The sequence below is a fragment of the Clavelina lepadiformis genome, chromosome 8, assembly GCF_947623445.1.
Source record: "Clavelina lepadiformis chromosome 8, kaClaLepa1.1, whole genome shotgun sequence".
NCBI lineage: Eukaryota > Metazoa > Chordata > Ascidiacea > Aplousobranchia > Clavelinidae > Clavelina > Clavelina lepadiformis.
This window is the reverse complement of record NC_135247.1, coordinates 1,371,570-1,399,215: the sequence shown is the minus strand read 5'-3', so window position 1 is coordinate 1,399,215 and position 27,646 is coordinate 1,371,570. Positions and strand designations below refer to the sequence as shown.

The 27,646-nt window shown below is 37.5% G+C and overlaps 2 protein-coding genes and 1 long non-coding RNA gene across 4 annotated transcripts; 2 read left to right on the top strand and 1 right to left on the bottom strand.

The window, feature by feature from the left end:
- The first annotated feature begins 1,478 nt into the window (after positions 1-1,478).
- LOC143469572 (guanine nucleotide-binding protein G(i) subunit alpha-3-like) lies at positions 1,479-7,783 on the top strand. 2 transcript variants are annotated; one of them, XM_076967321.1, is made up of 10 exons: positions 1,479-1,506; positions 2,943-3,112; positions 3,224-3,339; positions 3,662-3,755; positions 5,342-5,446; positions 5,580-5,731; positions 5,920-6,052; positions 6,396-6,573; positions 6,644-6,765; positions 6,906-7,783. In XM_076967321.1, the coding sequence occupies exons 2-10, from the start codon at positions 3,023-3,025 to the stop codon at positions 6,969-6,971; spliced, it is 1,056 nt and encodes a 351-aa protein (XP_076823436.1). In that variant the 5' UTR covers positions 1,479-1,506; positions 2,943-3,022; the 3' UTR covers positions 6,972-7,783. The 2 variants fall into 2 exon arrangements, with proteins under 2 accessions (XP_076823436.1, XP_076823438.1); XM_076967323.1 differs by lacking the exon at positions 1,479-1,506 and adding an exon at positions 1,934-1,952.
- On the bottom strand, positions 3,333-6,471 carry LOC143469573 (uncharacterized). The gene is made up of 3 exons (XR_013119142.1): positions 6,360-6,471; positions 5,908-6,065; positions 3,333-5,642 (listed from the first exon to the last, which is right to left on the bottom strand). It is a non-coding gene; the product is annotated as an uncharacterized LOC143469573 (long non-coding RNA).
- Positions 7,784-10,072: 2,289 nt separating the features above from the next.
- LOC143468984 (uncharacterized) lies at positions 10,073-26,325 on the top strand. The gene is made up of 47 exons (XM_076966489.1): positions 10,073-10,227; positions 10,342-10,428; positions 10,508-10,610; positions 10,714-10,796; positions 11,748-11,871; positions 11,987-12,106; positions 12,650-12,833; positions 13,023-13,212; positions 13,328-13,489; positions 13,642-13,968; positions 14,495-14,632; positions 14,752-14,804; positions 14,933-15,042; positions 15,111-15,174; positions 15,368-15,427; positions 15,500-15,585; positions 16,395-16,474; positions 16,750-16,890; positions 17,107-17,298; positions 17,369-17,459; positions 17,582-17,721; positions 18,237-18,546; positions 18,609-18,746; positions 19,161-19,238; positions 19,573-19,655; positions 19,788-19,974; positions 20,103-20,202; positions 20,356-20,524; positions 20,631-20,720; positions 21,003-21,113; positions 21,195-21,251; positions 21,394-21,591; positions 22,039-22,198; positions 22,271-22,422; positions 22,492-22,598; positions 22,679-22,847; positions 22,932-23,118; positions 23,283-23,486; positions 23,627-23,778; positions 23,845-23,977; positions 24,067-24,118; positions 24,183-24,321; positions 24,394-24,608; positions 24,741-24,891; positions 24,987-25,100; positions 25,179-25,351; positions 25,700-26,325. Exons 1-47 carry the CDS (start codon positions 10,180-10,182, stop codon positions 25,851-25,853), a joined length of 6,366 nt encoding a protein of 2,121 aa, XP_076822604.1. The 5' UTR covers positions 10,073-10,179; the 3' UTR covers positions 25,854-26,325.
- The last annotated feature ends 1,321 nt before the right edge of the window (positions 26,326-27,646 follow it).

Below are 27,646 nucleotides of genomic sequence, written 5' to 3'. Positions count from 1 at the left end.
CCGTTGGCAATCTGTTTCTCTGACTATAAAGGTGACTTTCAACGTAATACGTTGATAGTCTTATTCGTATGCCTTTGACATTGCGTTTTTAAAGATAAAAATAATTATGCGAGAATCTCAGCTTGCACCAAAACACAGTTTGAAGATCTTTACTTGGATGACACAAAATGTTTTTTTTTTCATTTTTCATGAACAACCGACATCAGAAATTTCAAGGTTCAAATACGCATAACAACTTTTTGAACAAATACCAGCATTAGTCAGACTCCAATAGCCTATATAGATCACAAAAATCTAAGTAAACATTTATGAACAAACCGTTTGTTTTTTCAGGCTGTATTTAATACGGCGTCTGCAGTCATTGCAATTTTATACATGAATAAAATTGGACTGGTTTGAGAAGTAGGCTATGCAAAACCTTCAATGGAGATATCAAATGAAAGCGGAAAAATTTTTAAAGATAAGACTCTTTGTTTAAGTTAAGCAGCGTTGACTATACATTTTAGACTGAAATCAAATTAGGCCTTACATGCGCTGATTTCGTGAAGACAGCCAGTCATTGGAATGCATACGGATTGTGCAACCGCTCTCGATCTAAGAGTCCAGCTCGTAATTGTACCAAACGCTCGCGTTTGCATCCTGCTTATGTGGACAATTCAAACAGCTCTTCGAATGTCATGGCATAAACGTATTTGATCCCATAAATTACTAAAACCGCACAGATATTAAAAGCAAGCGTTTCTCAGTGTTTTCGTTTGCGCTAAACGTTTTAAGAACGTTGAGAATTTCGCCCGATTTAAAACGGGACGCTGAGGGTAAACAATTGAAAGTCATAATCATGAACCTGACATCGGATGTGACAAAGCTATCGTGGTACACTCGCTAATTTGTTGTGTAATAAACCACGCGGAAGCTTAAACCCGGAAGTGGTAGCTTTATTTATGGTGAATCGCCATATTAGTGTCACCCTTGAGTAAGCTATTGGTTTAATTTAAATTAGAAACAAATTAGAGCCTTGACTTATTAGAAGCAAGAAGTTTACAGTAAGGAAGATATACAAGGAACTCGTCAAACTGTATGAGTGTGGCAAGATTATTGAGCAGTTAACTATCCGGGTGTGATTGTAAAAAGGTTATTTCAATTTAAATGTTAAAATGATCCCGTCTTGACTCGTCTGGCTCCATAGCGAAGGCCCATAGTGTTTATTACCGCATTTCTTAGTAGCAAGTTCCACAATCAGCGTTTTTTTGACTTGGTTTACTTTGGCGACCCGTTAATTAGGAAGCTTTAAGAGACCGCAGTTATGCTATTTAAGTATGTGAAATGCATACACGGTAATTGCTAATTTTCTGCTGTAGCTGCAGAAAATCGGTTTTTGAAAGACCGCTGGAGCAATTCAAGAGATCGTTTCGGTCCCTCAAATTGCCTTAAAAAAAAAACACTGTCCACAGTAATTTGATTTACCTCAAAGTTGTTTGATTTTCAACCGAAATCTCAAAGCTTCAGGTTGGTCTGGTCTACTTGGTATGAAAGGCTATAGGCATACATAGTTTGTTCGACAGGTAATCTGAGAAAAAGCTTTGCGTATCCACAACCGGTGTGGCGAGTTCAGAAAGACGGTTTTTGTCTATCGCTTTATCATCACAGCTAATATATTGCAGCTGTGCGGTGAACACAAAGGCATGTCTTCCACATATTGTTTGTGTGTGCGCACAAGATAGAGCAGGGCATATGAAAACCGGAAAATGAATATGCTTGATTCTTCATTATTTTTCAACACAACTCATTGTGATTTTAGAAGGACGATATCGTGCCGCCTTTGACAGTTTGACAGAGTTAAAAAAAATTTTCGATCAAGAAAAGAATGATCGCACTTATAAAGCAAAGTGAAATGTCACCAGTTGCTTTAAAACAAGTGTGTTGACTTTTGTGGCCAACTTAGTAGTAAGCTAGTAAGTGATTTAATTATCAGGTTTCCCATTTATTTGGCGTCTCGCGTGACAATGCATATTAAGTATTAAGATTAAATGAGTATTCCACATTACCAATACGCTAAACAGAATGGTCGCGAAAACGCGATGATATACTCAAGGTCCTGTGTGCAAGTCTGTGATCAAGCTCTAGTGAGAGAGTCACTTATATGACCACGTTGCTAACACGACCGTTTGCCAACGATCCCGAGAATGGTTCAGCTACCGGTGTGATACTGTAGGTGTAAGACAAACGGCCTCGACAAAAACGCATGACAGGGACTAAGATTAAGTAAATGTGGAATTATGAACAGCAAAGTAATCGTCATTGGGAATAGAACAGATGTGCAAAAAACGATTTAACGTACATCTTTCCGCAAACAATACTGACAAGTGCAAAACACGCCAGTTTTGAAGTTGCTCGCTCCGCTATTTTTCAGTTTTTTTTAGGCTGTCACTATTTCACCAGATAAAAATCTCACGTACGTTAACTATGAGCTGCGTGACCTACTTACGGTGAAATAGTCGCTATTTTTTTAATGCGGTTCGTACACGAATGATTATACACGGTAATTTAAAGGTCGATACGTACTAACCTAAACATGATAAAAACTTATCTTCTATTTAACTCAAGCCTACAGTAACTTAGTAATTAATTCTCACCTTTTTCATCTCCATACCCTGACCTAATAATTATTGACCCCCACATCTTTAGCAATGAACTGCAAACTTAAATAGCCACTTTAAAAACAATTTCAGAAAATTCATGGCAGACACCACTGTCACGAGATAAAAAAAAAGATTGAGGAGAAATTAAACATCCGTTTCAAGCAACAGAAAAGCAAACAAAAATAACTGCTATTGAAACGTATCAAATTTCTGGAGAAAAGTTATGAGTAACGTCTGAACGCTCTGTAGACTTGTCATGGGTAAGATTTACAGCGCAACTTATTCAAATATGTTATATCACAGGTTTAAAACGCTGCACATAATTGCGATAGCATCCGTCCGTAATGAGCAGGTGATGCAAAGAATCAACACAAATAACAACTATGGGACTCACCTATTCAAAGGACAGCACAAACATTGATGACAAGAAAAAGGATTCTGAAGAGAAGCTGAATACTAAAAATAACAGAAAGGTAGCTGTTAATATTTATCAGGTTATAAGTTGTAAAATGATAAGGTTATATATTCAACACAAAAAAGTATTCTTTAAATAATTGTGGAATGATTTCACTTGTGCCTTTCAGAAAAGAACCAAAATCTTGTTGCTGGGGACACATGGGTCTGGAAAAAGCACGATCATGAAGCAAATGACCATAATGCAAGAGGGTACCTTAACACTGGAACATATGCAGAGCTACATGTAAATATGCAAACTCAATTTCCTCTAATACGCTACTATGTGGGTACACAATGCCTGTATTGTGTGGTAAAATCTTCGATGCAAATTCCGGCAAACAGTGTTTGAAAATTTTGTAAATGTAACTTGTATAGTTGTAAACATATTAACATCAAAGATGTGTAACAAATAGCAAAGTGAATACAGAATGTAAAAAACACAACATACCTGAGTCTGAAACACAAAAAAAACAATTCAATTGTGACGCAACATAAATTGCTAATTTACCCGAAACGCGTTTCTGCATTAAACTATAAGCATACATTTCACAAGTTTTATTTTCTAGACCATCTGTTTTTGGCAATATCCTAGAAAGCATGTCGGCTCTCATTCGCGCCACTAAAAAATTAAAGATAGCGTATGGAGATAAGGAGAGAGAGGTAAAAACATTTGCAATATTTCAGTTAATGTCATTTTGAATTTAAAACTTTTTTAACAAATGCAATTCAGTAAATATTAACGAACATGCTTAAAACTCCCGCTCATCGGCAGTTATCTTATGTTGGAGTTTCTAATTGTTCATTTTCAATGAAAAGGAGTATTACAACCAGCATCTTTATGATTATTTTTGCTTGGTTGCAATAACAGCTTCGACAAACTTCAGCTTGCTTTTCCATGTGCAAATGCTGGTAAAATGTTAACAGTAATAGTCTACTTTTTATAAACCTTACATATTTTGAATACCAATGATGGCATAACAGTGTTAAAAAACAGCTAGCAAAAAGCACAGAAGCAAGGTTGAAATTATTGTACCATTCCTGTTAATTTTACTGTTGACAAAACTACCAGCGAGCAAGCATGATTATATTTGGGTCACAAAGCATCTTCATAAATGAACCATAGACGCAACCTGAGCCAGAATTACTCGAATCAGGGACTTGACCCAAGTCAATTTTGGCAAAGACTTAACTTGATTCAATCTCTAAGAAATTACATAAAAGGTCTAACTTGACTTGAGTCAATAATTGAAATAATTTGACTCGAGTTATTTTTTGTCAATTATATTTCAATATCAAGGTAAAATGGATTTTTTTTTTCTTTTACCCAAATACATTACACAGTACTGTATTTTCTTGAATAGAAACCGCGGCTACTATTTTTTATTTTTGAACGCTTTGTGCGGCTTCTATTCGAAGGCGGCTTCTAATTTTATTACATGAACGTTTTTTTCTTCTAATTGGTGCTCAGTGGGCATTCGAGTTTATCTACCATAAGTACCGGTAACAAGAAAACGGAAACAGTAAGTCAGCTGCAATTTTATTGTCTCTTTTTGTAAAACCGCTAATCCGACAGCTGCTACTATTATCGCATTTGTGTAAAGCAAACAAAACCAAAAGGAAGTTCCAGTGATAATAATGACTTGAACGATATCAGTATTATTGATAATGATGAAAATGAAATACAATACCATAGTTGAAATAAAACATATGTACAATGCTTGAATTGTTTTTATTGCATGTCGTTAGATATGTTTGCTTTGTTTTCTTTTATCAGTAAAGAAGCGATTTCATCATTGTCTTCTGCGGCTTCCATACGAGGGCAGCTTCTATTGTTTACTTTTAATCAAATCGTGCGGTTTCTATTCGAGGGCGGTTTCTATTCGAGGGCGGCTTCTATTCAAGAAAATACGTTAACTTAAAATTAAGTTTGTTTGGCTGCAAACACGCACAGTACAGCAAAATGATACAAATTTTTCAGAGCTTGGAATTTTTCTTGCTTACAGAATCCGTATTTTTTTTTCTTGGCTTCAGACATTAATTGACTTGACTTGAGTCTTATCAGCTAAATGACTCTACTTGAATGAAGTCCATTTTTCGAAAAAACAAATCGACTTAAACCGAGTCGTAAAACGTAAATGATTCAATTTGCGACATAACTTTGAAGATTTGGTCTTGAATGTGTGAGCATGTTATTGACAACTAATTAAAACACTGTTACAAATACCTAAATGACCTATCTTGCTAAGAATGATGCTGCATTAGTGACAAATGCCAGGGATTCCTATGAAAATGGAATTTCTCCTGAATTGAAAGAATGCATAAAAAGGCTTTGGAATGACAAAGGAATTAAGGTAGAGGAAAAAATATTTCGAAACGAAGAACTTCTACTTCTGTTCTTCTATGTATCATTGAGTTTTTATAGATCATGTTTTCCAATTTGAGTCCTGATGTCAGATAAATCTTGAGTTTTAATTCTTTGCACAGGACTGTTTCAAGCGAGCTCGAGAATTTCAATTGTCCGACTCCACAGAATATTACATGAAGAACCTGGATAGAATAGCAGCGTTGAGTTACATTCCAGTTGAACAAAACATTTTACAAATCACAATTAAAACAACAGGAATCATAGACACAAGGTAATTTTAATGAAATACCACTGTGAAATATTTATTTTCTGTTACAGTTAAGGATGTTTAAGATATCATTAATTGGCCAGGTCAATTATTGTCTAAAACTGCAATGTTAGATAATTGGACTTAAATAATTAGCAATTTAAAGGTTTGAAATAAAACAAAAATCTTAATGATAAAACCTGTGTATTTAGAGTTTCCTTCAACGAAATGGATTTGTTAATAGTTGATGTTGGAGGTTGCAGATCAGAAAGAAAAAAATGGATTCATTGTTTCAAAGACGTGACTGCAGTTATTTTCACGGTTGCATTAAGCGAATATGACCAGGTTAATTCTGTACCTGACATAAATTTTTATAAATGTCACAAGCTAACACATTTCAAAAGATAATCATGAAGGTATTTTGCTGTCAAAGTACTAATGTGAATAGAAAATGTTGTAATAGTCACTAAAAATTAAAACATGTTAGATATAGCCATGATTTGTCTTCATACTGCCGCAAGCTTAATAGCTTTGCTCTGACTGAAATCAAACTTTAATTAAATTTCAAACCGTTCATTTTAGTTCGGATTTTAAGTCTGCAACAAACTTTTACAGGTTTAGGCTGTAGCAGCAGTACTTTTAATGCACTGACCTGCTATGATGTAATATTTGTATTGATGTCATAAAGGTCTTAGTAGAAAATGAAGAAACAAACAGGATGCAAGATTCAATGCACCTCTTCGATTTTATCTGCAACAATCCGCTCATTTCCACAGCCACAATGATTCTTTTCTTAAATAAAAAAGATATATTCGAGAATAAGGTTGAGAATTCCCCACTGACCATCTGTTTTCCCGACTACGCAGGTGACTTTTCATGTCTCACCTTGACGCCATAATCAAAAATCTCATCTTTGTGACATCACACTTTTTACAGGTGAAAATAACTATACTGAGGCCTCAGCCTACATCAAAACAAAGTTTGAAGATCTCAACAGGAATGACACAAAAGAGATCTTCACTCACTTCACATGCGCAACTGACACAGAAAATATCAAAGTTTGACATTAATGAATCTTTATAAATGAAACGCTAACATTACTCAGACATCAAACTGCTCAGTACTATTTGTTCAGGCATTTGCAGTAAATAAGAGGAAGACAATAAGTTTGAAATTTACAAACTGACTTTCTTTCTAGGTTGTTTTTGATTCAGTGGTTGAAGTCATTACAAAATCATTCCTGACTGAAAAGAAACTTACATGAACGCCTTAAAATGGAGTTGTCATGTAGAAGGATGGCAAAAAATTTTAAAGACTTCTTCAAGAAAGCTGTTTTTTGTGGTTCAGAAGCTTTGGTTGATAAATTTTTGAAAACTATATGTCCCTGTTCAAGAAAAGACACAAAACGTAAAATAAAGCTTTAATAGCAAAATATAAATCCTTTTTTGTAATCTCTTCAATAATATACTGGATCAGCTTCCATAAGATAGTGTGATAATGATAGCTTAAGAGTTGTAACCAAGTACTCAAAAATTGTGATCACCATTTAAACCAAAAATCATGTAGTTTTTTAACTGCTACTGCTTCGTTGTACAGTTAGAAAAAACTGTAAGATAAGCAAAATGAATTTCTTCTCTGGTGTTAATATTTAGAAAATCATGTTTGTTGTACAGGAACTTATTTAAAGCTGTTTTTACATATTCATAAAAAATTTAAATTTTACTCTGCTGGAGCCAGCTCTCCCAGGTATTTAGTGAATGTATCTTCAATTCTTTGCTCAACTGTCAAGTTGCAAAACAAATTTCTTCTTGAACTTCTTAAAATAGAAATTAAAAGCAAGAGAAACAAGATCAATTGTGCATTGAGCAACATCTGTTTAACAATTGGAAATTTCATGGCAAAGATTTTAACTAAAAGTTGCTCTGTAACTACTTTCTCTTTAACTTTATCAGTTATTCACATAGTTTTAAATTATAATTCAATTTTTGTGTATATATAAAATATATGGTTTATCTTTCTAAGCACTAAGCCCATTGTTCAGAATTGTAAGTTTTATCCAAATAAAAAACCCTAAGCACTTAATTCTAGCTGTTTCATTGCTTACAGGCAAGAGTACATTTTGTTGAGCAGCAACAAATGATCAAGTTGTGCAGCCACTCATAACTGCATCTTTTATAAACGACTGACATACAGATCCAACTAATCATAACAAGCTTTGAATTATAAAATTGTGTAAAACTTTTTGATAATTTAAACTGGTGTTGAAATTTTTTAAACAATGCACAATTCTAGAGGAGCTGATTTTACCTGAAACAGTTTACATAGCTTTCAAGACCAGACTGTTCAATAATGATAAGCTAATCAACTCAACTACAACCCTGAGAGCGAAACAGCTTGCAACAAAAAATAAATCCAACATGGCCCAAATGATTTTTTCGTAGAAACGAAAATGATTCATTTATAAATTGATGATAGCATGTGTAGGTCATATGAAAAATTAACTGTGGCTAAAAGTGTGCAAATAAAGCTTCATGTAATTTTAATGACACGTAGGGAGGTAATTGTGGTGTCATACAAGAACATTATGATCAACAAATGAGATAAAATGGAAGTAGCTACTTCACCTCTTATTTTATGGGAAATGGAACATACTGCATTATAGCTTTCAATGAATGCATGAAGAAGAAAAATTGTGCAAAGGAATATGCTACGTGCAGCATATCAGCTGAGATGTTACATATGCAGAGAAGTACCACAGCTATCTGACATGTTGAAAAATAGCTGGCAACAGACTATACCATACTGCCATGTATCGATACAAATGCACATAGCTATAAGCTATTAACTTGTTCAACATTCCAACATGCACAAATTAAATAGTTGCCTAACTTTGTTCAAAATTATAACTGATTTAAGATATAAAAACTTTCTTTCTAATCAGATATCTTTCTGCAAGAAAAAGTTATGCAAACTACCAGCTTGGCAGTGTTGCCATCAGCAGCAGGCGACAATTTTTGGTAAAGGGAAATTTAGCGAAGTTTAACTTCCGCATGTACATACATTAAAGGAAAATATATACAGTTACAAAGAAAGAACTATGGTACCTATGCATAGCAAAATGATATAACCAGAATAGCATAAGTGTTCATACCTGTATTCATTTACCAGGTCTAATGCAGAAGTACACAGCCAGATGACATTAAAATTTAAGTAGCTGGGCTCTAGTGTGCAAAGGCATTCTATGATTGTGCACTTCTGCACTAGACTCCATTTACCAATATATAATTAATCAATCATTTTATTTCTGATCAATAATAATGAGAAAGGGATGAAAAACTCAAGCCAATTGTTATTAGCATGCGCTAATGAATAGGAAAAAGTGACAAGGCCGAAAAAGCTTAAAAGGTGCTCATAGCTAATTAAAGTAATAATTATTTGTGACACTGACACGGCCACGCTACCCAGCTGTGATTAAACTGGTTGATTTAGGGTTTTACAGATTGCATTTGATCGAAAACGTTTCTGTATTTATGGCTTGTTTTCAAATAGGGGATTCCCAAGTTGCTAAATCGTCATTTGTAGAAAATGATTTAATTCGATATTTTTCAAGTCTGATTAGAACACAATCAACACATTGTAACGTTATTTAAGACAAATGAATACTTTTTTTCAAAGGGGGACATAACAATAAATTTACGGTATGTTTTTTTAATGTTAATGTTGAAATTGGTTGCGACTAAGTATTTACCAATTTAATTGTGTACAAAATAACAGGCCATAACGTTAATACAATTAATATTAACAAATGTGTGAAATTAAACGTAAAAAAAAGCTAACGTATCAGTTAAAATATTTTTTATTTCGAAAAAAACATATCAAAACACTTAAAGCCTTTCAATAATGGATTCCTTAACAAAAGCGTCCAACTGTAAAGTGTACATATTACGTCACATGAAGAGCTTTGTCATGGCGATGGAGTACGCTACTGATAATAAGGAAGTGTGCGCGACATCTCTTGAAAACAACGTTTTGACACCAGGACACGCACAGGCTACTGAATGGCATCATATTACAATCCTGGTATTCGACGGAAAACTTATACCACTTGGTTCTTTGTAATCTGTCCATTGTAGGGGAAATGTCAGAATCTATTGTTGGTGCAAGTTACAAACAAAAATGTGCTGTTTGATAGGCTAGGTCATGCAGAAACGCAAGGTTTAATGTCAGTCTGGGCGGAGAAACTTTAAATGATTGATACAGTGATTTTAAGGAACGCGTTTCAAAACGAATGTTTGGGTTTAGTTGAAAAATATCATGTAAAGTTATGCGAAAACATTTTGTTGGGGGAAACTTAAGCTTGAAATATACTAGGCCTAATAATTTGTAAATTTAGCCCATAAGACTTATGGTAGGAGCCGATAAAAATGGCCATTACCATTTAGCTTAGCTTAATTGAAAGATAGTACACAACAATGGCAAGTTCTTTGCCACTGTCTTTGCTCTCGAAAGGAATTGGACAGGTACTGTATAAATTTTCATTAAACTGACGTGCTAGTGATTAATCTGTTGTTAAAGATACCATGTTTTATCAATACTGCAATAACAGTTACTAGCTTATTTTCCTATGTGTTTAGGTTGCTAAAAATGGTCATGAGAGATTGGACGTATATCTTGAACCAGAAGATTATTACAATTTGCAGTCAAAGTATCAACGCTACCAAGTAAAATCCTTAAAAATGATTGGAAGGGAAAACTGTGAACTCACTATTTTATAAACATGGAAATTTTATAAAATTACAGGTAGCAGAATTACGGAGAAGAGCAGCACAGCAACAGTTTAGCAGCCAATCAAGCCATCCACGAAATCTTGTTCCACTGCACAAAACCTTTTTAACGCGCAAAGGTGAACTTCGTAATCTGCGTAAAATTTATAGTGCTCCTGCTGTCAAGTAGAGATTGCTTGTTAGGTAGCTTTAAGCGGAATTCTTTATGGTGTTTATTTGCAGGAGCTTTGCTGTTGTTTTCGGAGGAATTAGCCAAGAAAAACTTGGAGGAGGAAAGACTTCAGAAAGAAAGAAAAAATTATCCTGTAGGTCATAAGAAATTAAAACTTCAGGTGTAAGCCTATTGTTTTTTTGACTAAAACTTAAAATTAATGTCAAGGAAGTTAAAGTGAAAGTAATTGTTTATTGATTTTTGGTAAATTTCATACAAAAGAATTGTTTCATTTCTATAGCAAAATTCCATCTTAATGCCAGTATAAAACATCTTATGCAACTCTGTGCAACAAAATATTGCATACTCTATTACAGGGTGGTCCAAACTCTGGCACATGAGCCGCACGTGGCCTGCGAATAGAGTTTGTTCAGCCCGCAAATACTTTTGGAGTTTGGTGCTACACTTTACACTGTACTTTGCAGTGTAAAATCCGTAGTTGTTACAACAGACCTGTTTTTGTTTAAATGAGTTGCATTAGCCTTACAGCCTGAAATAAGTTGCACATAATAATTGAAACGCAAGTCAATATGTGATTATGATGAGGTGATAATGCCTTCTTACGGCTAACAACACAGTACAGTACTGTGTGACGATACACACGTGCGATGGTTTTAACTTCTTGTTGCAAGCACAGTCGCAAACAAGTAGAAAGCATCAAAGAGTGCAATGTTAGTCGTGCAGGAAAGCATCCAGTCGATTAGAACAGCTATGTCAGACCTTTGCTAACAGTGGAGTTTCCCCATTTGCGGACCGCAATATTCCCCTTAAGTCTTAACGTGGCTCTTCATGTTCTCAGTTTTGGACCGCCCTGCTCTATTATATTGAACTGATACTGTTAATGTATTATTTCATAACTGATTTCAATTCAATTGATAATGTGTAATTCCATGTGTGATGTGATAATTGTGTGTGTGATGTGATGTGATGTGGTAATGTGTGATTGTGTGTGTGTGTGTGTGTGTGTGTAATTGTGATGTGATAATTTCAATTTCATAACTGATACTGTGTTATTTCATAAGAATTTATGGCAATATTTGAAAAGGTTGAAGAAGAGCAGCTGGTCATCGATGAAGACCATGACCCATTGACAGAATCCCTTAAAACTTGCAATGACTTAAGTTATGCGATTCTAAGCTATGGAAGAAAACCTGATTACAGAAGAAGAGGTAGATATTTGTTTTAGTTTTGTTCAGAATTCTTCATTTTTTTTAATAATACTTTTCATTTGATTCAAAGTTTTTATTGTAAATCGCACTTCAAAGATGCTTTCTGCATTTTTAGGAGATGATCTTTTTCTTCGATTTGCTCACGAGCCAAAAGGTGCTTTCTCTGAGCGTCGAATTCGGCCAGGATTTAGTCCAAAGAGATATATTTCCACTTGGTCAAAATCCTGGGATGAAGGTAGTGTGTAAACTTAATAGTGGACTTAAAATCTGGTACTAAAACTATAGACATCACAATTGCAATGGCATTGAATCATTTTATATTTGGTATAGACTTTGAGCAGTAAAATATGTGTTGCAAACATGTTACAACACAATAAAACAGAAACATGCTTACAAACAATCAGCCAATAGAAGAAAAACAGAGTAACGTCAAACGAGTTTAAATTTTGTAAGAACTTAATTACAGTGGTGCTATAATGATAAAAGTTTGGCATGGCCAACAATCCCAAAATACATTTATATTAACATTAGATAAAAGCTGATCAAAAGAAAAGAAACAAAAAGTACATAAAACAATAAAGTTTTATCATAATAACAAACAGCTGTTGTCTGTTTCCGTCAACTTTAGTATAAGTAGATTTATGATTGAAAATGACAAAAGATATTATGTTACAGTAAAATAACTTTTATATACGAATAAACACAACATTCTATTTTTATCTGCATTGTCATAAATAACATACATATCCTGCAAAAGAAAATTGGTGTGTGTTTTCAGGTATGCTCCAGAAGCTTCGAAGTAGTGGAATGATTTCTGATAAAACTTTGTATCGGCAAAATCCATTACTGCCACATCTGTACAAATATACAAGCTACAACCTCGCTGCCATTCCACCGCCATACAGAGTGACAAGGAATATGCTGCTTGCTCCCGGCAATGTTCCATCGTATGAATTTTACAGGTGAAAGCAAACGTATCAAAAATTTCTGCTAAAACCAAAGATTATTTACGCATGTAGAATAGAATCTTAATGCATTAACAATAGGTTACTCTTACCTTAAGTCAACCAGTTTTTAATATTGTTTTATATCAAGAAAGTTTGAGTTTTTATTTGACACATTTTTATAGATTTTTTTGGTAATTTCTGTAGAGTGAAAGGCGCACTTCAGCCAGAAGTTCAAGTTTCTGACAAGATATCGAGCAAAGTTGCATCTCCTTCCCAACATGATGCACATTCCTCGCCCATCCCTGTTGGAAGTATTCAGGCCGTGAAGTATCATGAAACTGGAGAGATTCAAGAAGTGACTTACGCTGAGTTGAAGCCACAAGAAAAGCAAGAGGTTAAAGCTATTTTCAAAAATTAAAGTGTTCATGAAAATTCTAATCATTTTAAACCAAGTCTTAGCAATGACATCATTTTGATAAAGTTACCGAATGTATCGGTTGAAATTGCAGATTTTAGCTGAGCTTTTGATCGCTGCCCATGAGCATCAGCAACACATCCGAGACACACTCAAGCATGTCATTTCAAGTCAGCGTCCACATGAGGGCAGTGAAAGAGCCGGGTCGTCTTCTGCTGCGTCTGAACTAATGGCAGACATGCATCGAGCTATTATGGTAACCAGTGATGATGAAGCTTCAAAATATTTACGTGAAATAAAATTACGCAATGTTTGAGCTAGTTCTTGCTTAAAACTCCAAAATAATTTGATTCGTAAAAACTAAACTGCACATCATTGAATTAGTTGTCAATAAAATAACGTTAACAGAGTCTTGTTGAATCTCCTGTTCGCCAACAAATGCGTGAGAGGCAACGGCTCATCCAAGAACAAGAAACGAAGCTTGAAGAGGAAAGAAGACAACAACAACTAAAAGAAGAGCGGCGTGAGAAAAGACGACAAGAGCGAAAAGCAAAAAAAGTAGCTGAAAAGGAAGCAGCAAAAAAGGCAGCAGAGGAAGCACGAGAAGCAAGACGACTGGCCAAAGAAGCAAGGAAGAAAGCGGAAGAAGAGAAAAGACTAGCTGAGGAGAAGAAAATTCAGGAGAGAAGGATTCAAGCTGAAAAAGTGAAGCAGAAATCTCAACCCCCTCCAGAGGTAGGATTTCTTTTTAGACTTTCCTCATACTCTAACTATCTTAAATTTGTATAATTACTTACCGTGTTTCTCCGAAAATAAGACCTACCCTAAAAATAAGACCTAGCCTGAGTTTCGAGAATGATTTTAATATAAGCCCTACCTTTAAAATAAGACCTAGTCAATAGCGCGATTAAACCTTTATTGCTCAACACGAAAGAGTAGGTGCAAAAATTCGGCAGGAAATACAGTTACCGCAAATGAAAACTTTGTTGGAACTTTGGAACCTAGTGACATCCAAGACATTACAGAGGACGATGATATGATCATTTTTGAATAAAAATAATTCTCAACTTTGTTTTTAATAAATGAAAATAAAAGACATCCCCTAAAATAAGCCCTAGTGTCATATTTTTAAGCGAAAAATAATATAAGCCCTGCCTTATTTTCGCAGAAACATGGTACGTATAGAATAATGTCCATTCCACAATTGAGTATTATGATTGACTTGTCATACAAATATTCAGATGTTTTTATTTGTGTTCAGGAGGCTGATCAACTTGATTCCAAAGAAGTAGAGCGGAGGGAGAAGGAAGAGAGGAGGAAGAAGAGAAGGGAGGAAAGAGAGCAGAGAAGAAAAACAAGAGAAGAGAAGAAAGCAGTGCAGGAGGAGAAACGCAAAACAGTACGTTGCTCTAAAAACATTCTATGTTAATATGGGTCACAATTAAAAGCACTGATCAGTTGCCATTGCTAATTTATGTGATGTTTCTCTGAAGAAAAGTTGTGTAATTTATTATACAGGTAGAAGGATCTATTCCTGTCACAGAAGAGAGGGCTCCACCAGATGTAGAAAGGTTAGCAGTTGCTAAAACTTATTTTAGAATGGATATGCTTTAGGAAATTACCTTCTGGTTGTAGCAGAAATATCAAACTTAAACTTCAAGTGCTAGTTACGCGGTAATCATGATAGATTGCCTTTCAGACCACCTTTCCGTAATGAGCATCGGCCTTCACCAGAAGAGGACAATAGACATCACCGAAAACATCGAAGACACCGGCGTCACGGCGTAGAAGAAGTTGATGAAGTAAAAGGTGTGTTAAAATCGAGGATGATCAGCCTAAATATGTTCTAGTGTTTTTCAAGGTTTGTTGTTTTTCAGATGAAAAGAAGGACAAAAATGAAAGAAGAAGTAGAAGAAGATCAGAAAAAGAAGCTGCAGGAAGGTATCATTTAGATCCACCAACGTCTACACTTTTATCCAATTGTTAAGTTACAGTTTAATTGTTATCGTTTTTTCTATCGCTCTGTACTTCATGACTCCTTATGACTAGTTTGCTTAATCTGAAAGCTCAGTGTTTAATGGATCGATCTACTCCGTATTCACTAGTACTTGTACATTTTTATCCATTACTGCAGAATCGAAACAACCGGTCCTGTTCGTCATGATGACGAAGGCAAAACAAGACACAAACATCGGTAAGTAAGAAAGAAGTCAAATAGGGTTTCGTGTAATATTGAAGAATAACATCATGATAAACTTCTTTGCAGTGAATACAGGGAAGCAGTGATGCATTCAGGTTACATTATGACGTCAGAAAAAGGTGATTATGGTGAAACCTTTATACAAGAAACAGGTAATTATTGTCTCTGAGACTCAAAGTGACCTTTAAAGCCATTTAAAGATTATAATATTTTTAAACACCCTGTTTTGTAAACATTCAGTGAATTGTGTGCCAAAACTTTAAACAGAGTAGTTCTTATACACTTTAAGTTTGACTTCATGTACACCATGTTATGGGATAAACATTGTTTCTGGCCGTTCTCGATAAACTTTCCTGAGCCAGAAAAAAGGCTTTAACAGTCTGTCTTGACATTTAATATCAGAGCGGAACACTTAACCCATTATATTGTCATAATACTTTACTATTATTCCAAGCACGTCTTTGTACTTTTGTTTTCAAGCTCAGGCCCTTTTGTATGTTATCCAAGTGGTTGTCAATAGTTATGTAAGTTCCTTAAGTGGGAGAAAGAACAATTGAATGATAAGGATAATAACCTTCTTAAAGACAATGCCTCACTGATCAAAACCTGTTTTTCTTGGTGTCCTCAATTAATTGTCCTTTCCTGAAACCATGATATTAAGATGACATTTCATAATTGACACGTACAGTGTATAATAATAGTCATAATTCCAAATAATTAAGTAAAAATAAATCTTTTAGACCAACAGGACTACGTATATATATATATATATAGAGTTTTGAATGCAAGCATTTACACTACTGGATTTTAAGGCATAAATACTTGAAATGTCCTAAGTTTTTGGAATTGGTAAAAAGTTTGTTGTTAACTGTTTAGGAAATCAGTGATTGTAGCAAGTGTTTACTAGGTAAATTATACGGCATTTACTTGGTAAATTGAATGGCATTTGGTTACTTTGCAGAAAAAGTTCGAGTGCTTGACAAACATTCGGTTAGTGAAGCGTATGCAATTGTCCCTAAAGATGGAATCACTGAAATTGAGGTGACAGTAAATTTTTCTAAAACCTTATCTCCTAATCAACTTGAGTAACCTAATTGGTGCTTGGCTGCGTCTGATTCAATGCTTTTCTTACGGCGTTATTTGCATGAAATGTCCAATTATCTTGTGTTGCTGCATGTCCAATAAAAACTTAATTACTATGTATTTCCTTACATTAATTACCTGCATGAAATAGCTCAACAATTTAGATTGACAGTAGTCAATAGCAATAATAGCAGCTAATCTAACTTTAGTTGTTGCAATTGATGTACGAATAGGAGAATAGTAGAAAAGAAAAACGACCAAAACTTCACCAAAAACACACCCAACCAGGTTCAGTTCCGACCCAGGTCCCAACGAACACACCGGCTGTAGATATGAGAGCTTTAGCTAAGCAACATGTTCAATCTAGGGCGCAGGTATGTTGTAATTGCGCTGAGTTTATTTAAATTACTTGGTGCAAGAACCTGCATGGCATGTAGTTAGTGTTTTGTGTTATAGGTTACATTCACAAATACTGGTAATCAGCATGCATTGGACCTGAAAACTTTTTTTTGTACTTTGACGCTATTGTTGCAAACTTTTACCATTATAACTCCCATCGCTAAAATGTTAACGTCCAAATTACGTCATAGATTCAATATGATGACATCATAGTTGTTGATCATCAAAGTCCGACAGCATATCGGAGAAAGAGTAACGCTTCCGTTGTAAGCGCTGGAAGCATTTCTGGTGTACACAAGACAGTCGAAATACTTCAGGGAGAGTCAGGAGCTAGGAAAGGTGCACGGTCAAATGCGTCCACCCACTCATCTGGACCTAAACAGGTACTTTTCTGGACAATCCCTGCTTCCTGCTCATGTTTAGGTTTTATGGCGGAATTTGAATGTTCCTCAGGTCCTTTTCGCTCCCGAGCTTCCAGTGGAAGAAAGTGCTTCACAAACCGGAAGTTTTTATGGAGGAAGAATGCCCATATCAAGCAATCTTGGTAAGTTTTGGTAAATTTTGTTGTCTTTTTGCAATCAGCTACCATCCATAATGTGTAAAATTGTTGGATTTAAAGCACATTTTCCGTTTGACTTCTGAATTATTTTTCTTTGTTTTTAATAGTAAAGCAAACACTGTCCGACAAAGTATCGATTCTGTCTGGCAGTCAGTTAGCATCGGAGCAAGGAAGCCTCAGAGAACAAGGATACCAGAGCACAAAAGTGACCTCTGTTGTGCAGAAGAGTTTTCATAGCGACGATAAGGTGGTAGCTCCATATATGCCAATTTAACAACCTTTTGTCATCGTTAAGCACAAGTTATCATTAATACAACAACCCTAAGAGATGCCAAAAACACCGCTGCCAACAGATTTGTCATTCAAATCCTTCTCTAATTCTACTGATATGTCCAGCTTCTAAAGACTAGACCAGGTTTGCCTACATGCGCCTCGCACAAACAGTTTTTGCGACCCTCAACCGGCTTGTAAATAGAGTGTAATTAAATCGAATTCTGTGAAACAGTGGAAGGTTAGTGATGGTTTCTTAGTTTAGAATGTCAAAAAACGATGAAGTAAATACTAAGAGCCATGTTGATATGCTGTTGGCCGATAAGCCAATGCTTTTAATCAGAAATTTTGAGAAAAAATAATTTGAGCGTCATTGTTTACGATCCACCAAGGCACAAGAATAATGTAATGTGGCCCATTCCCTTAAAACTTTGGGCAACCCTGGTCTAAACTTTAAATTAGTTCTAACCTCAGCCCTTTTTGCCGGTCCAGGGCTCAGACATGATCGTCCCCTCAATAGGCATCGAGCCCGCCACCCCCCTCCACCCCAAACAAAAGGGGGCATCCCCGGAACTTGCTGTTTTCTCTACTCACTCCCAGTCGGTACCGGGGGCCAAATATCTCAGCCCCTCTGGATCAGGAAGCCATCACTCTCTTGCAAGCGGCCCCTACCACACAGGAGGCGGTGATTCGTTTAACGGAGGTTCACCAGGAGGTCAGCATTCTGAAGATCGGGAGTCCCTTGGTGGAAGTTTGGGGAGACGTTCCTTCGGAAGCAGAAAAATGTCATCCAAGAAGAGTGGTAAGAGTGGTTGTAGAAATTACGAAGCATAGAAATCACAAATAAATTATTTTATTACTCAGGTAATTCTGATGATGACGAATCAGATCGCAGCGACAAAATGTCTCAGTCTTCACAATCCACTGAAAAGCACTCAGTCAAGCGGGAAGTTGCGTCCAAGTCGAGTCAAACAGTCAGTTCTAAGTCAAAGCCAAAGCAAGGTATGAAACAAAGCTCCTCATTGTCACATGTAAAGTTACTGACACTTTTGACTTAGAAAAGTTGTCGGATAAATCACTACGGCACCCTTAGCATTGTACCTACACGAAATTTGCTTACTTGCCCTCTTAACACGCCTTTAATTAAGATAACAAACGAAAATCACCTTTATTTGATAATATTCAAAACCGAACCAGTCAAGAAGAGCAACCTCACTACAAATTATGCCCGTGGTGCTTTTACCATGGTTACCTATTACCACATTCTCTTAAATGTTATACGGTAGTTTCCATCACCACAATCAGCTTTGGCAATTGGCATGCTTTGCGTAGATTTTTTGCTCTTAGTCACTGTGCCTTGCATACTGTCGTTGTGATTGCAAACCTTTTCTGGTCAAACTTGCATGTTGCTTCCAGCCTCACTTCTTTCTGGTGATTCAGTATCTGGCGATGGTCAACCTTGGCTCCATAATGAAGCAGAATCACCTCTATATGGTACCATTCGCATGCCTTTTTCTATTATTAAATGCGCTATGTTAGTTGGACTTCATAAAAGAATTTACGAATTCGGTAGAATTTGGTAATTTACCTTAACGTTCATTTTGGAATGTTGCCTGAACTCATAGCATATCTGCTTAACATCACACACTGTACATCCAACTCAATATACGTGTATTAGCACAGTTGCTGACATGTTCAACATCTAGCTAGCTAGCTCTTGTCGCCGTAAAGTAGATGCCTCTTATGCAGCAATGATTGCGTTTAAGCTTACACTTGTGAGATATTAAATGCTGATGTTGCTCACACCCTGGAATCTTTTCTTCTCCAGGCACAGGCTTGAAAGGATCAAAAGGTCCTGGAAGCCAATCCTCATCTTCATTCATTAAATCGAAGTCAACATCAAGCAAAAAAGTTAGTTGTTACATTTAAGCAAAATGTCGCACCTCTGTGTTGAAAATGACAAAATTGAAATTAAATCACGGTCATTTTGCAAAGAACTCTAAATCACAATTAGTTAAGTGCAATCGTACAAACCCGCTACAGAGTTCCAGCACACGAGGTAGTCTTCCGTCTGTGATGAAGCAAGGAAGCAGGATATCAGCTTCGCTTACAATGCCCGATGGAGAGGTTGTCTCCGTAGGTGGCTCTGTAGTGCGCTCTAGTGTACCGGATCAGATCGTCAAAAATGAAAGTGAAGAAAGCGAAGACGTCCTCTCCAGCACCTCTGGTGGTTGGTTTTCATAGATGTATATCCCGGGCGGTTTTTCATATCATCAGTTCTGTATCTTTATCTTTAATCTACAACGAAGCGATCATTCGGTCGTCGAATGTTACATCTTCTTCCATTTACATTTGTAGCTCATTCCTCAAAGTCGGAGAAAGAATCCCTGAAGCCAACTGCAGCTTTTCCGTTGAAACAAACTCTGAGGGTAGAAAAGGCAGAAGAGAAAACGGAGAGGTTAGTCAATTAAATCATTTATTTGGTCATAAATGTATGCTGGCGAGTGAGTAAATTGTGAAGTTACCTCGTACGTAAAAGTGAATGGTTTCAACGCAGGTTAAGTCCAGAAGCTTCTGTGAAACTGTCAAGTGCTTTCAATATATTTTTCAGCTCCATAAAACAAGACAAAAGAGTGTCATTCAAGAAGTCAGATGATAACGTTTCCACGACAACCGAAGAAGAAGAAGACGAGGAAATGCTGACGACGGGCGTAAGTGAATCTGATTATGACGTCACAGCAGAAGAAGACGAAGAAAAATGGCCGGTTTCACAAGAAGAGGTGAAGTTATGGTAGCTATGACAGTGGAGTGAAGTGTTTTGCAGCAGTTGTATGTCGCTTGCGATTAAAAAGCGTATTTAGTCATGTTGTGCCTGTCTGTACTAAGCAGGCGATGTCAAACGCAACAGCGACGTCAAGTGGTAGCACGCGACCCATTTCAAGTCGATCCGAGAAGCTCACCGCGCATGCGCAGAGGGTAAGAGGCCTCTGATAGATTTGTGTGTTTATTTCAATAATCGCGTACAGTGTTTTTTAAAGATATTTTGGAGAAAGAAACGGTTTCTTAAATTTTTCCATCAGTGTTGAAAATCTATGCGAAAAAAAGTAGCATTTGGTCTTTAAAAATCACGATTTCTTAAAATTACGTTGTGGTCGCCAAAGCGAAAACTCAATAAAACTTGATTTCCCATATAGATTTGTTTATGTATTGTATTGCGATTATTTTCATGATTCTTACGAACTGGCTTCCATTGTGAAGGTGGCATCGTTGGTTGTGAAGAAACAACGTCCTGACAGTGGTTTGGATGAAGACGCAAAAGCAGCTGCTGTTCTGTGGAACGAAGCAATGCAGAACGAAGCCTCCTCTGAGGTGGGTGACAAGACATACATCGACGTGGACCCAATTCTTATTTGCACAGCATTGAGTTTTGATTCTTTTTTGTTGATTTAGGATGAAGAATCTTCCACCGCATATGAAACATCTGCTGCTCTCTCCAAAGATGAAACCGTGAGTTTTCATTTGATTCGATTTGTCTTGTTTGTTTATTCATAGACACGTGTTAATTCTGGAACAAATTAACACGAAGCAGCATCTTTATCGGATTTAAACTCTTTATCCTAGTCCCAGCTGCTGGAATTTGTCGTTGCAGTTTGATGCAGACAAAGAAGATAGCTCTGGGGATGAAGAGGAAAAGAGGAGGAAAGAGAAGTTTAAGACGATTATCTCCTCCAAGCAGCAGGAGAAGGAAATCAAGGCTTCAATCCCGGTGGAAAAGAGGTCAACAGGCAAGATGCCGTCTGCCACAGGCTCGCTCAGCTCCATACAAAGCTCGGTTTCATCTGCGCAGGTGAGGGATGTAGTTGTGAGATGGGTGTGTTATTTTCAAGACCACGAAAGAAATAATTGCAAGAAAATAAAAATGGTGTGCTCGGTTTAATTCAAACTAGGAAATATGCAAAAGGGGAAAACTACATTTTATTGCACTGTCGGTTACCAGTTGCTTGTCTGTGTGTTAAATCGTTTTAATACGCCTTAATTTACTTGCCTGTGTGTTAATTTCAAAAGGGAGAAATAATATTTTAATACCATGATGTATAAGCCGCATTCTTCAATCTAAATATTTAAATTTTACCAGTATAAATCTTTACCAGTTTAACTCAATTCTTAAGGAATATGTCCTTTTTCCGGCGCTGGTTTTATTGCACACTCGGTATCCTGTTGCTTGCCTGTGTATTAACTGTCCTTGCTTAACTGCGTGAAAAGCTGCTAACACTCACCAGGAAACTATTTCCAGGAAACGTTCGTCAGCGAAATGCAGCGGAAGGCTTCTGATCTTGGAATTGAAACCAGTGACCTTGAATTTCAGGCCGAAGTCATTCACAAGTTAGAGAAAAGTGATATCACCCCTGATGACGTAGAAGTGGTTCATGACAAAGAGGCTGGGCGACACGTTGGTAAGTTATAAAGTCACTGTTGTTAATCTTCCTCTTATTCTTGACATGTTTATGACGTCATACTCTCCATAGTGCGTTCACGGCGAAGTTCAACCACCGTTAGTTCAGTTTTAACTCCCTCGAGCACCGAGGTGTCGAAAGTCCAGCGGAGTCCACGCGGGAGCTCGGATGCACCAGCCCCGCCGAAACCGAAACTCGTCGTCGATGTCGTTCTTCCCGATAAGGCAAGTTAACGGATGCTGAAAACTCCGCAACGACTGTACGTCGTCATATAACGTTGTTTGCATTTGCAGCATTCTTCCGCCACTCCTAGTCGCTCGTCAAGTGTGACGACATCGGTGACGTCACAGTCGCCAACAACGCAACAATCGCCGCGAAGCAGTGTTTCCCAAAAGAGAAGGTAAAATATAGCACAGTGTACGCAAATTTCCACCAGCAGATTCCTTTTACAGTACCTCTAAACTTGTTTTTGCTTTTGAGGTCTTCAATTCCGGTTGAGAAAACCGACGTAAAACTTGATTTTGACGTCACAACCTACGAGGGCAAACTCGGTGACCCGAAACCGGAGGAGCCAACCATCCAATCAGGTCGACCTCACATTGAACCGGAAAAAATTAAGAAAACTGACCTAAAGACGAAAGATACAAAAGTAAGAAAAACTTAACATTCGAGATAAACTGGTTACCGGGTATCCTGCAATATTCTTTAATAATGACTTTTTATTACTACACAGTTACATGCAACCGCTAAAGAAAATACTTCGAAAGCTCCAGTTTCTCCTAAAGGCCATCCAACTGGAGGAAGCAAGTCGTCAGTAGGCGCTACAGAGTCAGTTAAATCAAGTCTATCTTCAATGAGCAAATCAGACAAGAAATCGATCAAACAACCTCACGCCCCAACAAAAGGTCCATTGCGGAAAGGTGAGCTGGCAACGGTAGAAATTGTTGCTGAAATCACGCGAAAACGGTCGTGTACCGGATACTAGGTTAACTCGAAAATTTTGTGCAGCTTAAATGACTTTACCAGCTGCAGTTTGACTTTCTGCTGCGCATAGAAGTTGTTGTTACGTCATAATTTTGTGTAGGACAAGCCGGTCCATCAAAATCGAAAACAGATGCACCTGATGACGCAAGCGTGATGTCACAACTGACTGAAAACGAAAAGTTGAAGAGCAAGAAAACGGACCCAAAGAAAAAGAAGGGACCAAAGGAGAAAAAATCGGAAGCACCCCCACCTGAGAAAGATGTTCAAAGAACTACCCCCGAAAAAAGTCCCACAAAGACCCCAGGTGTGTCAAAGTTGTGAGATGTAATCATGATGTTTGATGTTTTGCTTATCTGTTGTCCTGATCCTGGCAAAGGGGTCATACACCACGTTAGCTGCATCACAGAGCTTAACTTAACCCAATTGCTTACCTCGATTTTCCAGAGATTCCGTTCAAGACCGGGCAACCGAAAGAAAGCAAACCTACGGAGGATATCTCTTTGGGGAATTCCCCAGAGGAGTTGGGCAAACAGGAGTCGATTGCTTCGGTGGGAAGATCAAAGAAAGGAGAGAAGACAAGAAAGACGAAGAAACAGGTTAAACCTGGCAGTCATTCGCAAGCAGTCAGAACGGTTGTTAATCTGCCTTTGTGTGCATTGCAGGAACCTATGGTGACCCAGGTTGAGAAAGACTCTCCGAAGGTGGCCGGAACCAAAAGAGGTGAGACCCCAGACAAAAGTCAGACCCCAGTTTCTCGAGAACGCAGCCCGGCAAAAAGCGCGGCAAAAGACACAGGTGGTGATCGCGAGATATTTTTACATCGCTCATTTTGGTAGGCTTTATGGTTTCAGGAAGATGATCATTTATTGTTCCTCCGTGCTTAGCAGGAACTCCAGACAATGAGGATGATTACAGATACACGACTCCACCGGAGAGGTACGTTATGACGTCATTAAAGGATTTGTGGTCTTATAATAAGTTTATTTTTTACTTTTCTCAGTCCCGAAGACGATTATGAGTTTGTACGGAAAGATGACTCACCGGAACCGGATGAACCTGAACCAGAACTGGCTCCCGAACCGGAGATGGAACCTGAACCAGCCGTAGATGCAAAATCACAGACTTCAGAAATCACTGAAGTAAGCCTTGGCAGAGTGGTAATTTCAGTTCTGTGAAGTATTTATTACTTTGACTGTTTCTCATCTTCGCAGCAAACGGAGTCGACTGAAGTTTCCTCTCAAGCGGCCGCTCAGGCCGCGGAGGAGGAAGCGATGAGGGAAGCGAAGATGGCGGCAAAACAGGAACGCGAGCAGAAGAGAGCGGCAGCCGCAGAAAAAAGAAAACAAGAAGTTGAGAGAAAAAGAAGAGAGAAGGAGGAACAGTTAAGGAAGGAGAAAGAAGAGCAGGAGCGACAAGAGCAAATGAGGTTTGATTTTCCCGGAATGAACTTGTTCGGAAATCTATATAAGCAATAATGGTGCAGCATCCATTCTCCAATGGATCTTCTTTAGTCTTCCAAGACTTTAAGTTCTATTGGATGCGACAATTTGCTTTCCAGGGAAGAGCTTGATGCTGAGAGAAAACGTCGAACAGAAGAAATCCGCCGTAAAAAAGAGGAAGCTGAAAGGGCAATAGAAAGAGAAAAGCAAGAGGAGGAGTTAAGACAGAAGAGACTTCTCCAACAGCAGGAGAGAGAACGCAAACAGCAGGTGAGGTCCTTGTTTTGAAGAAGATCTTTTCAATGAGGATTCATCGAAGATCTTTTATCACTTTCCAAGCCAAATTTCTCCTGTTTTTATATCAGGAGGAATACAAGCGAAAGATGGAGGAGTTGCAAAAGAAGAAGAAAGAAGAAGAAGATCGACGGAAGTTGCAAGCTCAACAGGAGGCGGAAGAAGCGGCTGCAAGGAAGAAACAGGTTTGATCCCGATCGCATCACTGGATGCTAGACGAATTGTTTTCACTGGGGCCATAATGATGAATTCTTCTTCTTTAGGAGGAGGAGATGCTTGCAGAGATGGATAAGAGCGAGAGGGAACTGTATGAGTTACAGAAACGCAAAGAGGAAGAAGAGCGAAAGAAAAAAGAAGAGGAGAAAAGGAGAAGAGAAGAAGAGGAAGCGAAGATTGCGAGGGAGCAGCTTCGGATAGAGACTATGATCAGGGCAAAGTGAGGGACCACTTTATCATATCTCTTTAAATATAAGCCACTTTCGAGCAGAATTATATGAAACTTGACAAAACGTTTTTACCGAAACTACACCACCTTGTGAGGAAGCGCTGGATAGTTGGTAGAAAGATTTGCGAAAAAATTACATTAAAAGATATGTTTGCATATAGTTTCAAGAAAATGTTTAACTATTTTTGGTCAAGTGCGGAACTTTTACTGGACATATGACATGGTATATAACATCAAGAACTTAGATGCCCCCTGGGTATGACACGCTAGAAACAGCGTGGTATGGTTTAGTGTTGACGAGTCACTTTCATCTAAATGCAGAAACATTTCACTTTACAGGCAACAAGCCGAACTAGAAGAAAAACTCCGTTTTGTTCGAGAATTCTTCACAGAGGCGAACGGGATGGAACAAACACAAAACGTGAACAGACCTTTCACCTTTTCATACTTCGAACTTCTTCAAATGCTTGGCCTGGATGTTGCCATCGAATAGCGCTGATCAAAACGAACAAACAACTCAACAGTTGATGCGTAAAAAGAATAAGATAGGGCCAATTTTTTACCTTTCTACTTTTAAGTTTTTCTTCCATCATGCGAATTTTTGCAACTGTAAAACCCAAACAGTGTGTTCTTTTATTTTGTTGTGTACTGAACAAACTAGTTCTGACGTACAAGGTCTATTAATGTGGGTGATTATGATTACATGCGCTTTTAAATTGCTGTCAGACATTCTCTGAGCCGTGTTAGTTTGATGTATAGTGTACCGCGTAATGTGCTTTATTTGAAATGTAATTGACAGTTGTACAATTAAAACGCCGAATTTTGCATCATGATACGATGAATGTTATGATAAAATGTTAATATAGATTATTCACTTTACCAATGATTAACCTTGTAGAAATATTTTATTTCCGTTTTTCCGATCTATTTTTGTAATAAATACTATTATTTCCGCTTCAACGTTATTTTGCAACGACTAATTTCATGAGATCATCGTCTCACAGTATCTTTACAATTACAGCTTCCGCTATACGGCGCTGCTGTAACTACATATGTTAATCACCTGTTTTGTAAAAACCAAAGACGAACAAAGTGGCGATGACAGAAACCAACCAAAACCTCTATGACGTCAATCTTGGACATTAAAGTGATACGGCGCTGTTTTAATCTTTGTGAAGGCGGCGCTAAAAGGTCATCGTACTTGCTACATGCTTCTGTTGTAGCTAATTCTCAACCGCTTGCCCGAGTCAAACGTGATGGTTTACCGCAGTATGATTGGTTACAAGAAAATTGTTCAAGAAAGCATTCGCCTCGTTGGTCAAGTGGTGGTGGACCGACCACGAATAAAGAATTCTTTTCTCAGCATCAAAAACTCATGTTATGCTTAAACAGCGATATAAACGCAAAGAAATTGAGATAATTCAATAATATAACAGATGTCAACGTCATTGTTTCGCCTTTTGACCAACACCACCATCTTTAAAACAAAAAATACGCACTGTCAATGATATAACAACAACAGGAAACAGGTTTTCCAGCCTGTTATGAGAACAAAGGCAAGTGAAATGTTGTGGTAACGCCACGTTTTATTTTCGCGGCCAAACGTAGGCTAGCTAGCATTCAGATCGGGAAATTCAACATAACTTTCTTCTTTCTTGCAAGACGAAGAAACGCTCGATTAGATAAGGCAGACAACACCCTTTCTCTTCAACAAATTTCCTGGAACATGTCAGACTAGCTGGCAATTCACTTGAACGCAATTGAACAAAATAAGTAGGTCAACGCGCTCGCGCGCTTTAATTATGCGGTCACAATGAACGCGAACGACCCGGAGGTAGAAAGAGAAAGAAAGAGACAAGAGCTGTCTGAGCTGCGTGGGCTGAGCTAAAGTAACAACAGACTGAAGCACTCACATGATCGCGACCAGATTAAGTTCACAACGATTCGAAACAGACAGGCGGTTCTTTGTCTTCGTCGCTGTTAATACGAGTGACCAAGGCTAATCGAGTTCAAACTTGTTTTGACCTGTCTGCCTTTCAGACTACGATGACCTACTTAGGCGACCGCGAGTCGCGTTAAAAAAATTACCTCAAAACATATTTGTGCTTTTATTTTGCTACAATGGCATTAGACTGATGTTTGTCCGCTGTTATTTTCTTGTATGGTATGTCACACAAGCTGAATTACACACAAATTAATGACTTCAAGTACAATTGGCATGGACTTTTTAATTTTGAGCTTGATCGTTGCTAATTGCGCTAATTTCGTTTGAATTGTTACCGCATA